General features: G+C 37.8%; 1 protein-coding gene across 4 annotated transcripts in view; it reads right to left on the bottom strand.

Moving 5' to 3' along the window:
* The window catches only part of reps2 (RALBP1 associated Eps domain containing 2), a 66,645-nt gene that overhangs the window by 23,093 nt on the left and 30,540 nt on the right, over positions 1–13,012 (bottom strand). For 3 of the 4 annotated variants that reach the window (XM_088599327.1, XM_088599346.1, XM_088599354.1), the window contains exons 7-13: positions 11,104–11,245; positions 9,820–9,883; positions 8,081–8,229; positions 7,655–7,749; positions 5,568–5,621; positions 3,901–3,988; positions 2,301–2,375 (exon numbers count right to left, since the gene is read on the bottom strand). In XM_088599327.1, the coding sequence (XP_088455453.1) occupies positions 2,301–2,375; positions 3,901–3,988; positions 5,568–5,621; positions 7,655–7,749; positions 8,081–8,229; positions 9,820–9,883; positions 11,104–11,245 (667 nt within the window). The remainder of the gene's footprint in view (positions 1–2,300; positions 2,376–3,900; positions 3,989–5,567; positions 5,622–7,654; positions 7,750–8,080; positions 8,230–9,819; positions 9,884–11,103; positions 11,246–13,012) is intronic. The other variant, XM_088599337.1, reaches the window with a different exon arrangement.

The following is a 13,012-nucleotide window of genomic DNA, read 5'->3' as shown; positions in this document are numbered from 1 at the left end:
CATTCTTATACATAGTTATAGCATCACAAACTTCTTTTGTGGCACACAAACATTTTAAGCTCCCCTTTTTTAAACAACTCACAATGTTTGGTTTATTCTCTCAATATTTACAGAGAGATGGGGAAATGCTACACCAAATGGGGACCTGAAACAAAATATCTGCAGGCGCACTTCAGTTCGCCTTTCAGGGGTTTCATACAAAGCGAGGTATGTAGTGCAGTTAAGCGCTCTATAATTAAAATCAAATGACTCAAATTCAAGCTGAATGCACGGAAAACCATATTTTAATTTCTTAATCTCTTGCAATTATTATGCAGCACTTCATTTTGTTTAACTAATTTTTCCAGTCGCGTGGAAGTACTAATTTTTCATTTCAGTTTTGGACCTGTCGAGGGTTGCCTTTTTATATAGGCTGCGATACCCAACTTCCTTTCTTGTTACTGAGTTTTTAAATAATCACACGAGGCAGAGAGTAAAAATGAATGGATGAATGTCATGCCAAAACGTTTTGCCCCACACTTCATGTTCTTGAGTACTACAGTTTCATCATGTGCTTCTAGGTTATAGGATACATTAGTTCTCCGTAGAAATTTCCCTTATTAATCGTAATTAACCATTAACTGTATCATAACATTTACTCTGTTGTTACAAGCAGATTCTCAGGCTGGTTCAGAAGGGCTTGCTGATAAAACAAAACAACATCACAAAGTTAAAAATGAGAGCAGGCCCTTAGGCCTATCATGTAGCCATCAAGGCCATTTGGTATGTAGTAATTAGTTGATCCAACAACCTCATCTAGCTGTCTCTTGAGAGAAGCCAGATTACCTGCTTGAACAACATGGCTGGGTAGTTTGTTCTGTACTTCAACAACCCTTTGTGTAAAAAAAATGCCTTGTGTTCTCATTTTTAACTACACCTCCACATTGCTTCCACTTGTGCCCTCTGCTTTGCGTTTCATTTAAAAGAAGTCCTCGAGGCTGACTCTGTCAGTGCCTTGGAGGATTGTGAAGAATGATATCAAGTCTCCTCGAATCTTCTCTGTTTAGGACTTGAAAAGGTTCAGTTCCTTTAGCCAGATGGTGTAGGGCATTCCCTAAAGAAAAGTTGATTTCTCTGGACTGATTCCAGAGGAGCAATATCTTTAACACTAACAATAAGTAAGAAAATTAATGAAACCATAAGAACTTTCATCTGAAAGAATTACCATGATAAAATCTTTAATTGGTATCTCTTTTTTCTTAAGGACATAAACAAGCCCCCAGCGATGTTAATCTCTGTTACATGGAGGTAAAAGATAAGTCCTTTGGAATCACATGAAAGCAACCCAGGAAAACACCATTCCAAACTTAAATCATCACATTCAAACACTATTATGTGAAAGGCTAGGGCCAGTTGAATGAGGACTCCAGGAACGTTATATGAGAAGCAACTTTCTATAATCTTATTCTCTCTCGCACACACAAAAACATCTGGCCAATATTTTGGGGTATACAGAGGATATGAGAGATAGTCTTTAAAATATCTTACAGTATCAGTTACAATGCAACTGATGTAAGGACTTGAGCTTAAAAAGAAGATGAATGGTGCCAATAAAAGCACGGTATGCCCTTAGGCATGTATCTAAATAACTTTCACAGCAATAGTACTTCCCATGCAGAAACGTTTCCCTCCTGCTGCTAGTATACATGAAATCCAGTCAAGATGCTTGGAACAGAGATGAGAGATTTCATTGCCAGTATTATTAATGCTTTGCCATGCTTCAGAGACCAGTCGGGGTTATGTCTTCTCTGCAATGACAGTTGACAATGGCCCCAAAGTTGATTCTAAGGGCAGTTCTGCCAGGATGCCATGATAATCTATTACTCATCTTAAGTCCCTTTTGGATAAGCTGAAAGATATAGTTTATTATATGTCAGTCAAGCAGGGGGATTACTTATTTATAACCTTTTTCTGTCTTACTCAACACATCTGATTTTGCCAAGCAGTAGGTCACAGTAACAGATCTGAATAAGGCCAGAAATCAGCCTGCTTTGACTAACTTCTCCTCATGTTACCTTTTGCTTCCACAGGTAAACCATCTCCGTCACTAAGATGTAAAGGCATGTGGTGTATCTTCCTAGGTATGAAAAAACAAGGTTTTTGTGCTACCAGAGATGAGCTGTAAAAATCTATAAATCTGCACTATACAGTGCCATGAGTCCAAGTAAGCCCTGAACTTGTAGAGCTCAGTTTGGTTTAGATTACAAATGAAGTACCATGACTGATTGTTAATAAATAATGAAGCAATGCTTAAGTGTTACCTATTTTATCAGGAACACTGTACAGAGGTTCAGTTGGTGTCTCTTGAGGAAGAGGAATTCTTTTGGGACTCAGAGCTTCAAGAAAATCAAGAAGACACTATTATTCCCTATCAAAGAAAAATACCATGAAAGACAGATACATATTTAAGCATTTTGATTAGTTCCTTCTACTTAAACCAGTCTGTAGCACACGATTATGAGTCTTGCTGATACTATGTGATATCCAGGGCACATCCAGTCTATGTACTGTAAATTGCTGGCTATGTCCTGGAACTCTGATGGACTCAAATGGGCTTTTGGAAATCTTGGTTTACATATTATACCAATGACCCAAAGGCCAATGAGAGCAAGGGGTCACTAAAAGATGCATCTGTCCTCTACCTAGACATGACCTGTACTCTATGGGCTCCTGGATAATAACATACCTGTTTCATGCCAGATAAGTTGAAGCAAAAAAATTGTAGCATATCTGTATATTAATGCCAAAATTCAAATGAATTTTACATGTGTTTCAGACTTATGCAACAACAGAATTGCCTCTTTGTGCATGGTTTACTGTAAAATATGCACCATAATAAAATAAGCCTACAGTATATGCAATGAGTAATGTAATGAGCGTAATTGCTGTATTATCTAATCACAGTAAGTAAAATAAATGAAAGATTCATTAACATTGTCAAACACTCTATTCCAGATAAATGCCATTACATGAGAAATCATAACACTGATGCAAAACACGACCACCCCCTTATTTGGATGAACCCTGCTGCACAGTTATATTAAAGTAGAATTAGTTTATCTAAACCAACCTTTGGTGAGTGTGTTGAAAATAGTCTTAGAACTTAAACTACCATATTAAAAAAAGTCAAAACATAGATCTATTGTATATCTGTGAATGAGCTGCAAAAAACCCAGAATTATTTAATTCCACACTAAAAAGCAAAAAAAAACTGTTTACACTGCGGAAGCCAAAGCAGACCTTCACAGCCTGAAGAAAGCTCCACAGCTGAAAGATTGCAATTAATTTTTCTTTCAGCATGGTATTAACCTCAATCGGTTGCTATGCAAAAATTCCATTTTAATGTCTTTTAAAGTGAATAATCTTTCAAATCTCTGCCCCTGAGAATCTCAAAATTCCTTGCTTTTAATTAAAAAATTAGCTTTTTCATTAAAGAATAACATTTCCAGCTTTTGAACACCGTTAAGAAATAAATGATTAATTCTACTGACTTCTGAGGCCATGAAGGAAGCTTCTCTACATCCCCTCTGAGGGCTAGTCAGCATTAGTCCTCAAGGGCTGAGGTCCAGCAGCCTTAACCAGATCGAATTAACCAACTTAAAATATTAAGAAAATAGCTAAAATCAAAACTAAAGGGACCATGAGGTCTTAATATGGCTGACGTTGGTTATCTTTTCTCTGTAAGCTGCAGACCTGTAGAGCTTTACTTTATTTGAAAAGAACAACCTCACTTCTAAAGGTAATTATAAAAGGCACTGATCTCAAGAGTCAGGAATCTGTGTAAACCTGGAGTTAAATACACCTGGAACAAAGGTAAAACAGAAAGCTAATGAGTCACATAAAAAGCATTACCACTACTACCTGACTTGGAGCTTTCATCTCGTAGATCTTGCTTTGAAGTGGCTTTCTCAGATAAAGAAGTCTGCATTAACTCAACTTTGTTCTTCTCCTGCAACAGAAAGCAAAAATAACCCAGAACTTTTACGGAAACGTACAGAAAATGCAACAGTACACATCAATTGTTCATTCGGCACAATCTGTACCATACATTATGCCACTGCCATTTTAATAACTGTATGGCAGTTGGATTTACTGATTGTTTGTATAGTATCGTTCCCTGTGAACGATAAAAAAAATCATGTCATATGATTTCATAAAAACACCAGGTGCTCAGGGTTTGGCATTTGATTTGATTTACAATTGGGATGATTAGAAATCTGCAGAAATAAGACATCCAAAAGACATGATATTAATTAGTGCAAGAGAAGTGGAAGATATAACCATGTCTTGCTTGAGTAATGGGAATGGCCAGGTTATCATTGGCATGATTGGAGGCAGTCTGTCTGGGAGGGACATTGCCCGGAGAATGAAATGTTCTGCTTCAGCACTTGGCAGGCTACTACAAGAAACCCAGAACCTGGCTCTGTGAGGGACAAGCCACATCCTGGAAGGCAGAGGTCACAGCTCCAGGCTCAGGATGATCTAATCATTTTCAGACTGCAGTGGCTACAGCACAAGCAACTCCAGGAAAAATTAAACCATGCATCAGAATTATAATTGTAGCTCCATGTCTGCATACATTTGATCTTCATGCTCAGGGGCCATATGGGGGAAATCTTTGACAGCTGAGAGAAGAATTGCTGCCATATTAGGGGCAGGGGACATCTGAGAGAGCGGTAGAGTGATTTATTCAGTTATGAATGACATTTTCTTTTTGACATAAGCTGACAAGAGAAAACGCACGTGGAGAGATGGTGTTAAATGGTACAGTATCTTGGCAGCTGTTTTAAACCAACTGTGAACAGCCAACTTTCACCATCTGACTGGAACTGCAAAAGAAATGTGGAGTGCTGTCCAGTTTTCATTTTAATAGTATGTCATGGATCATACTGAAAGCGTAACACAATTCTGTAATCTACATGATGCATATTTGCTAGGAATTTTCTTAATATCCACCCATCCATTCTTTTTCTAACTGCTTTATCTAATACAGGGCTGCAGGGCAGCCAGAGCCTTTCCAGGCAAGTGACAGGTGCAAGGCAGGATACACCCTGGATGGGACGTCAGTCACACACACTCACACCAGGGCCAGTTTTCCCAGAAGCTAAATAACCTACCAGTATGTCTTTGGACAGTGGGAGGAAATCAAAGTACCCAGAGAAAACCCACATACAGTACTGTAAACACGAGGGGAACAAATAGACTCGCACACAGATAGCACCCTAGGAACTGAATCCAGGTCCCAAACTCTACAAAGCAGAAACGATAACCACTGGGCCATAGTGCCACCCATTTTGTTTAAAGTCTATTTAAAAAAAATATTTAAATAAAACTATTATGCCAGAGTGTGGCACCTGTTATGTATATTGGTACTAAGGATGATGTTGACCATTAGAAAAATAAATACCTTGCCCTATCTTCTTAACTTTTGTTTCAGGAAACGGTTCTAAAATTAAAGTCATTTGAAGAAACGTTTATTATTATAAGCAGTGGTGAGTAGTGCTTAAGCAAAAAAAAGCTTAACTTACATGCGAGGAAGGGGCAAGCTCTGCTTCCTCAAAGACAATAAGTGGCTCTGTCCCCTTTTAATACATGAACACACCCACACAAAATACAGATGAATTAATTATTAATTAATGATTAATAAAAATATTCTAAATGTTTTGCAATTTACTTAAAGAAGAAAATAAAGTGAACAGCAAAATATTCAGATTTTTCATATAATGCCTTCATACAAAGTTAAACATTTCACCTGCTTTTTGCTGAATTTGTATTTATTTTAGTATCTTAAAGGGCAAACAACATTTACATAATAAAATCTCAAATAATATTACAGCTTGGTAATATTGTAAAGATTAACAGATACAAAAATGTCCAAAAACATTAAAACTGCTCTTTCCTCATCCTGTGGTGATGTCCTACTAAGCATTCAGCATAAACTTTAACCTACCATTATCAACATCTCTCTGTGTACAGTAGGGAGTAAATACTGGTCATATAGTGCGGATACAATACTGCCGCTTATGAAGTAAAATTAGAAACATAAGTGAATAAACTGAAGCTTTCCATGTAGATTGGCTTGTTTTGCACTTGTCTCATCAGCATTAATGCAGCTGCACGAAATCTACAAATGTACATGCATTTGTGGATGTGGAAGCTTGTGAAGAATACACTTCAAGAAACGCACAGCTGATCTAATAAGTTAAGTAAAAACTAATTCTGGACAGCCCATACTGTACCAAGAGCACATGACTAACCTGAATAGGAGACTAGTCCAAGGGAGAAAGGAACAACGTAGAACAGCCAACAGAACTCTATACTGTATGCATTCACCACATGATTTATCACCATACATGCTAGTGCTACTGGTGTCAAAAGGGAATATGCTGATATCAGGCCTTCTATATAGTTCCAGCTATGTGGCAGATCAAGTATAATTTGGTTGAGGTAAGCATTATAACAAGTCCTACAACCTATTAGATAAACAGTCAAAGCAGTCACCATCATGACACTGAAACCCCAGTCTGCTGGGAATTGCTTTAGTGACCTAATGTCACAGTTCACATCTGCCTAATGGGAGCAACAGGTTGTGCGTGGAGTATTCATGCAGCACCTGTAAACCAATAGGTTTACTGAATAAGGCAGTATATCACACAGCGGGATATGGAAATTACCAAAAAATGACAGAACATCTGAAAAAATATGACATACCAAAGACCCATAAATGAATGAAATTCTCAAGTGTAAAGTGTGTTATGCATACTATTATAGTAAAATAAAGCTTCATGTGCTTGATGCAATTAGAAAGCTAAAATGGACTGGTATTCTCTCAGGGAAGCTGTGCCATAACATGTCTTTCTGGTGATGTAATGTTCCATTCTGAACAGCTGCCGCCCCAATTTCTCAAAAGACTGAGAACTACCTCCTGTACCACTGTTCCAGCAACCTGGAAGAGGTGTTAGTGGGGTCAACAGGGGGCGCTGACCCTACGGTCCATGTGGGTCCTAATGCCCCTGTATAGTGACTGTGACGCTATACTATAAACAGGCACTGTCCTTCGGATGAGATGTAAAACCGAGGTCCTGACTCTCTGAGGTCATTAAAAATCCCATTGCGTTTCTCGAAAAAGAGTAGGGGTGTAACCCCGGCGTCCTAACCAAAATTTCCCATTGGCCTTTACCAATCATGGCCTCCTCTAATCCCCATCTATGATTTGGCGTTATTACTCTGCTCTCCTCCCCACTGATAGCTGATGTGTTGTGAGCGTTCTGGCGCACTATGGCTGCCGTCGCATCATCCAGGTGGATGCTGCACATTGGTGGTGGTGGAGGGGAGTCCCCATTACCTGTAAAGCGCTTTGAGTGGAGTGTCCAGAGAAGCGCTATATAAGTGTAAACAATTTTCTGTGGGGTAGCAAATGCTCTGGTATCGTCTTCATTTAATTTCAGTCAGACTGTAAACTCCTGCTCACTTATCCAATTGCTGTAATATACTGCAGCCACACTGCAGCTGATTAACAATGAGGATTAATTCATGGACATATTAGAATAAGTTATGTAACAGGTCACCTTCTCAAATTTACATGAGAAAATCCCAAAGAGAACAGTACTCTCACCTCAGTGGGGGCTGGATCTTTTTGCTGTTGAGTTAAAGGCACAGACTCCGAATATGTCCCAAAGAATGCATCATCACTTCCAGGTTTAGCAGGTACTGGATAAAAACAAATGTGCTGATTGCATAGTGTTAAAAGAAATTAAACATAGAAAGTAAAAATTAGAAGCAGCACTTTTTCTGCTTAATGATACACAAAAAATCTACATTTTGAATGCCGGGTCAATATGCATTTACTTAATGATGGTGAAAAAGTATGAGAAATTTTAATCTGTAAAGTATAATACATTTGGTACTTTCATTTCCAACTGGAGAGGCTTGCTGTAGGGGTCTGTTACTGTAAATACGTTTTTGTGCACATACACTGTACATGTAGATCTCTTTTACTCTTTACATATTGAGAGATTAATAATATAATAAGACAGAATACCTGCATCTTTCTGTAAAAAGCTCGGTAGCAGTGTCTGGGGCAGGGTTTCTGGTAGAGGGTACCCATTTTTCCGAGCCACGATGAGGTGAAAGGCAGCACAGAACTCTGGGAAGGTCAATGCTCCATCACAGTCAACATCACTCAGCTCCCTGCCACAAACACAAGGTCATTTGCTTCAAGCTCTTTCTACTGAGAAATGTTATTTTTTAGTACAGATGCAGATCGGCATTTAACCAGTGGTTTTACAGTCTCAATTATCCCTAATTTTGAACCGCCTAATGTTAATTAAGGCAAGCAAGTCTAGGATTATTTTTAATCAAGGCTAGCAAAATCACCAATTTGAGGTAGCTTTGAAGACCCAATTAATTGCAGTAATCTTAGCCTTGTTTATCTACATTTTTAATAGGTAGCCCAGTAATAATGATAATTAGGGACTGTGATTCCACATGTAAAATCAAACCAGAGGTATACATGCCCCATGCTAAACTTTTTTCAAAATTTATTGAAAAAGAAATTAATCTCTTTTGGGCACCACAGTTGCAAGGTGTTTATAGAGTTGCTGCTTCAGACCTCGTGAGTACTGGGTTAAATTCGAGCCTGGGGTGCGTAATTTGTATATTTTGCATGTTCTCTTTGTATTTGCGTCTGTTTTCTCTGGCTTTCAAAGACAAGCTGACTTACATGTCAGTGTGTGTATGCATGTATGAGTGTTCCTTATGATGTACTGTACGTGTGTCCTTTCAACAACCCATCACAGAAGAAGTGGCTAAGGATAATGGTTGAAACTGTTTAGTGCACTGAAATATCCTCCTTTGAAAGTTATGAATGACATTTCATGTTCAACTCTTACAATTAAATCTTTTGAGAAAGCATTAAAATTAGCAGAAACGGTGAACCTTAAAATTCTAGTATGGTAGAGAGTAGAGATTTGTTTGGTCAAATAAAATGCTTTATTTGCCCTATTATGAGATTCTACTTTTATCATCTATAGTGGAACCTGGGGCTTCTTGCAGTAATAAAGTTTACTGCCATCTCAAACAAATCTGTTAATGCAGGAAATGATTTCTTTTGGGTTTTGGGTTTGGGAAGAACATACCCATAGTCATCTTTTGTAGAAATGGTAGTTTGTTAATTATTATTCATGTTGATGTGATGTATTTTATTAGCATTGATAGCTTTCCCTTACTGCTACTGGAAGAACAACCTCAGCTCAAATGCTGTGCACTAAGAAAATATTTCAGTCCTGCCCATAATCAATAGTCCAAATAGTTTGGGCCAGTTCCACTTTCTGATTCAATAACCTGACTTCTGATTTCACAAGTTGCAGATCACATTAGGTAATCAAAGGACAGAATTTCTGTTCAGGATGAATTCCATGTAGAATGAACTGCATTTAATAGCGAAAACCTTTTATCAGGCTTCAAATAAGAAGGAAATCAACGGGCATCAAATTGTGATGTACAAATGTATTTTTTTACTTCAAAATTCCATTTCAAACCATATTGGACCATTACATAATACAGTTTTTTACGAAATGTTGGCTTCCTGCTAATGACCTTTGCTTTATGTTTTAGGGAACAAAATAGTTCTAATTAAGAATACACCCATCTTCCCCCAATTTAATGTTTTACCCTCCATCTTTATTTCATTTAAGATTTTATTAAAACTGTAATAAAACAACCCTATATATATATTCTTCAAGTATGATTCAGCACTTTTTATTTCTTCTATTCACTTACCATATATGGGAGAGCTCTGGTATCGGAAGTTTAGATTTTGTAAAGAAATTCTTTGCCACAGACCCTAAAGCAAAAGAAAGGCAGTTGATAATTCATTCTGAGATGTATATGCTTGTGTTGACAATAAAAATAGCATGAGAAGAGATGCCTGTTTATTGAATTAAACTTTTTCAGGGTCCAGGAAAATTGCATTCATCTTCACAACTCAACACACAGAAATTAGTGAGGAGGCTTTAAAGATAAACTGACGACTGATGTCCCTTTTTTCCATTTGTCAATTCATTACAGCAAATGTACCACAAGGTTAGGTAAATATTCAGATAATCTCCATGTTGTGTAAAAGGCTATACAGTATAGTGTATAGAGCACCACCTGCTGGTTATAAAGATAACTGATACTGAGTTCACATATTTCACCATCTCTTAAAAACAGGACTGCTTTTCCATTGACTATGGCAAGGAAAGGATAATACACTGCATCAGGCTCTTCACAACTAAGCAATAAAACAGAACAGATTGCAGCGATGACAGTTTCACTTAAACTCACAAATCCATCTTCCTCTCAAACACTAAGGCATTACTGGCACAAGGTCATTTCAGGTATATATTTCTATTCTCTCGTTTGCACATGCCAATTGATTATAAAGAGATGGCTTTAAAGTGTAAATGGTACAAAGTCACGGAATGCAGTACATTGAATCAGGATAACAAAGGACCACATGTATTAAACAAACCTTGATAAATGCATGAAATAAGGAGACCAAAAGAACATGAATGCAGTAGCACGCTCTACCATATGTTCTGAAAAGAAGCACTCCCTGTTTGTAACTTAAAAAAACTTTAACAGGAATACTAGTGACTTCATGTATCTACTGCAACTAATTAGTAGACACATGAGAAGCTTTATCTACAGTCATTATATTCTCTGCATCTGATTTCTATTCCCAAAACTTTCGTGCTGCCCTTCAGCGCAATTTATCCTGTTGAATATAAACCTGACTTTCTAAAATGCAATCCTGACATTTAGGAGATCACAAGCGTTCTCTTTAAGGACGTAAATGACTTGCTAATTTGTTTCAGGAGGTCTTGTGTCCGTTATCCCAAAACCTTTTGAGTCGGTAAAGTGGCAAACAAGAAACATCTTTTACTTTCCTTTGTTCTTTAACCTTCAGCTTTTTTAACTCCCCTTCCATATCCTGAAATGCTGCAGTCTAAAGGGAGTTGCAAGACGATCCTTTGATCTGATTTTGTTTTTACATATAACTCAAATAACAGAAGGCATTACCCAAGATGAGTGCCCCAAGGTCTGGCTGCAGAGTTCTGAACTGGTTTGTGTAGTATTCCCGCTGTTCCTCTGTTATCCTCCAGGGGTCATCAGGGTAATCTACTGTGCTCTGCTGCTCTGGGATCCTCTCCACAGACTGGGTCTGCAGAAGCAGGCAGGGGCCCATCACTGCAGTGGCATGTCTTATCAATGCAAACTGCACTCACTGATGGAGTTTCAAACCCTGTCTGGTCCAGCAAATAAGCAAACTAATGGCGGATTAAATATTGCTTACCATTAATTCATACCTACTTTCAAAATGAATGACATAATAAAAAGTGTCGTTAAAATGGAGAGATGAAATCTTGATAAAATCTCAGTTGTTAATTATTCCCTAAAACTGATTCCATTTTCACATGGAGAGGAAAGGTTGAGTTCATCACCTTTAAGTATATGGGTGATTAAAGTCAATGAAAAGAGGAGCCAAGGAGCAGTGTAGAAAGCAAAGACAATCAAATAACACTGAAATCTGAAATAAAAAAAATCTAAAGAAATGTATACAGCCTGAGCAAGAGATGATGGCCTGATACTTTTGTAAATGGAATGATCACCATGTAAACAGCATCCTGTCACAGGAAATAGTGCTGATTATAAATAAAATCACAGGCAGGTCTAGGGGGAAATGTCAGTATTCTTATTCTAAGAACTGCAGAAGAATTTTATTTGTGTATGAAAATTCAACCAAAAACAACTTCTTACTCAAAAGGCATATGGGCTCAGAAGAGAAAAAAAAATCATTTCTTTAGCAGATTTACAGCGAATGTGTCCTGGGAAAGGAATAGAAACATGTACTGAGGCCAGAACAGTATGTGCTGGGGGAAATCTCGAACAACAGATAAAGATCAAAATTCATGTGTCTATGCTGTGTGTCTATGTTACGGATAATCCCTTTCAGTGAGTTTTGGATAGTTTTAAAACAGTACTTAAAGAGATGGACCAGTATTCTAACTTGACTGAAAGTGACATTTATTTTAAATTGGACTTCTCCGACACTCTAAGAAAACCGATATTCTTTTAGATTTTATCGACAGGCAAAAATAAATATTTACTACATTCTTTTCAGAAGGTTAAATCAAACACAGAGAAAACAACTCAAAGAGCATAAGATTTTGCAGAACACATGCACTGGTACCTATAAAGCAGAATAAAGGTAAGCACGTTTTTAATCCTGACAAGTTATTATACTCTTAAAGGTAATTAGCATCTTCAGGAGTGCCACCATGCATTACAATGGTACATGTCTGTTCACAATCCAGGCAACTATTGAGCGACAGCCATGTGGTTCAGCACCATTATGCCATCATAATAAAATATTAATCATGGAATAAAGGTAAGGCTGGATAGTATTTGAACAATGTGTAGAGTCGTTAAGGAGATAAGTGGCTATTGAACTGGAAAACATCTGTAATTATCACAAGTAGATGGCACACTTAATGTGTAATGAAAAAGCGGCTCATCATCATCCTCAATGACAAGTGTATCCATCTAGATACCTAAGTGATGTGCGTATTAGCCTTTAACTGCGCAGTGCAATCATGCCCAAAAAATCCTGAGCCAAAAGCAAACATTTGAAGATGCCAAGATGCTTTGCATATAAAGATCTAGAATTACAAATTAGTTTATTTGAAATTGAAAGTCATCATTTTTCTTTGTCGATCCTACCACATGATTTTGGAAATGCACGTTGAGTATTTTTTGGATCTCAGATCATAGCTATGAACCGTGGAGGCACCACCGCCCCATAGAGGACCATAGAGGAGGAGAGGTACCTCTTACTGACTGCACTCCCAGGAGGCCACAGGGGCGCTGTGTTTGACGAAAGCCAAGAGAAACCTGCCTGACCATTCCCAGCCTACCCAGGAGTCTGCAT

The sequence above is a fragment of the Lepisosteus platostomus genome, chromosome 2 (genome assembly GCF_059453375.1).
Source record: "Lepisosteus platostomus isolate fLepPlt1 chromosome 2, fLepPlt1.hap1, whole genome shotgun sequence".
NCBI classification, from domain to species: domain Eukaryota; kingdom Metazoa; phylum Chordata; class Actinopteri; order Semionotiformes; family Lepisosteidae; genus Lepisosteus; species Lepisosteus platostomus.
Note: the sequence above shows the minus strand (reverse complement) of the source record. Positions and strands in the feature narration are given on the sequence as shown.